Source organism: Notothenia coriiceps, unplaced genomic scaffold (genome assembly GCF_000735185.1).
Source record: "Notothenia coriiceps isolate Sejong01 unplaced genomic scaffold, NC01 NC01_scaffold00023187, whole genome shotgun sequence".
Lineage (NCBI taxonomy): Eukaryota > Metazoa > Chordata > Actinopteri > Perciformes > Nototheniidae > Notothenia > Notothenia coriiceps.
In genome coordinates, this window is record NW_011355888.1 from 2501 (window position 1) to 3531 (window position 1031).

The 1031-nt window shown below is 36.9% G+C and overlaps 1 protein-coding gene across 1 annotated transcript in view; it reads left to right on the forward strand.

Annotated features, from left to right (window-relative positions):
• Window positions 1–926, forward strand: part of LOC104954297 (plexin-B2-like) — a gene marked incomplete at both ends in the record, with an annotated part of 1021 nt that extends 95 nt beyond the window's left edge. The window contains 3 exons of the mRNA XM_010781382.1: window positions 1–74; window positions 606–717; window positions 809–926. The exon at window positions 1–74 is cut by the window's left edge and continues 95 nt beyond it. Coding sequence (XP_010779684.1) covers window positions 1–74; window positions 606–717; window positions 809–926 — 304 coding nt within the window. The remainder of the gene's footprint in view (window positions 75–605; window positions 718–808) is intronic.
• Window positions 927–1031: the final 105 nt, after the last annotated feature.

Below are 1031 nucleotides of genomic sequence, written 5' to 3' on the forward strand. Positions count from 1 at the left end.
TGAGGACGGGAAGCTGCAGGTCACATGTGCGCTGCCCGACCCCGTGGGCATCCCCCCCACCACCCAGCAGCAGGGTAGGAAACGCTTTAATGTATTCATGGGAAAATATATTCTGACTTTTTTAGCAGACAGAATGATTTGTTTAATTATTTTAATTATTTGTATTTGATTTCATTGTCTACTTTTTGATTTACTTACATTTAATAGATATTTTTCTTGTGTTTAATTTATCATTTATTTATTTTTAATTAGTTTTATTTAAGTTTTTATTTCATTCTTTTTTTTGCATTGAGAGGACAAAATGTGCAAAATATGTCTAATCAAAAACAATTTTTTACCATGTTTTTATGGGAGCAACACAATGTATATGTCTTTGTTCAAAATGACCCAGTAGGTTTGAAAAAACTGTAAAAAATGAATCAATTATCACATTTTTTAATAGTTGAAATTGCATTTAAACCTAAAAAAAGATGGAGAAATTATTTAATATTTTGGGTAATACTGTAAGCCTATTTACTTCCTTTCCAATAATAGAATAATTAGATTGATACCTCTTTTCTTATTCCTTTAAATACCTATAAACTACATGGTTTAATGTTTTTCAGACTACGTGTCCGTCCCAGTTAAAGTCATAGTGAACGATAAAATCGAGGTGACGTCCGGAGAGTATCACTTCTACAACTGTGCTGCGACAGTCCGGAAGAACCAGAACACACCGTGAGATATACCATAAACACACACACACAATCAGCCTTAAATCATGTGTGTGTGTGTGTGTGTGTGTGTGTTTAATACTGTGTGTTTGCAGGTGTATAGCGTGTGTGACCAGTAAGTGGCGCTGTCAGTGGAACGCTCAGGATCACAGCTGCAGCGACGAAAGTGACGCTGCAGGAGGAGAGTTCATCGTGAAAACACAACAGGTGTGTGTGTGTGTGTGTGTGTGTGTGTGTGTGTGTGTGTGTGTGTGTGTGTGTGTGTGTGTGTGTGTGTGTGTGTGTGTGTGTGTGTGTGTGTGTTTCCACACACATACA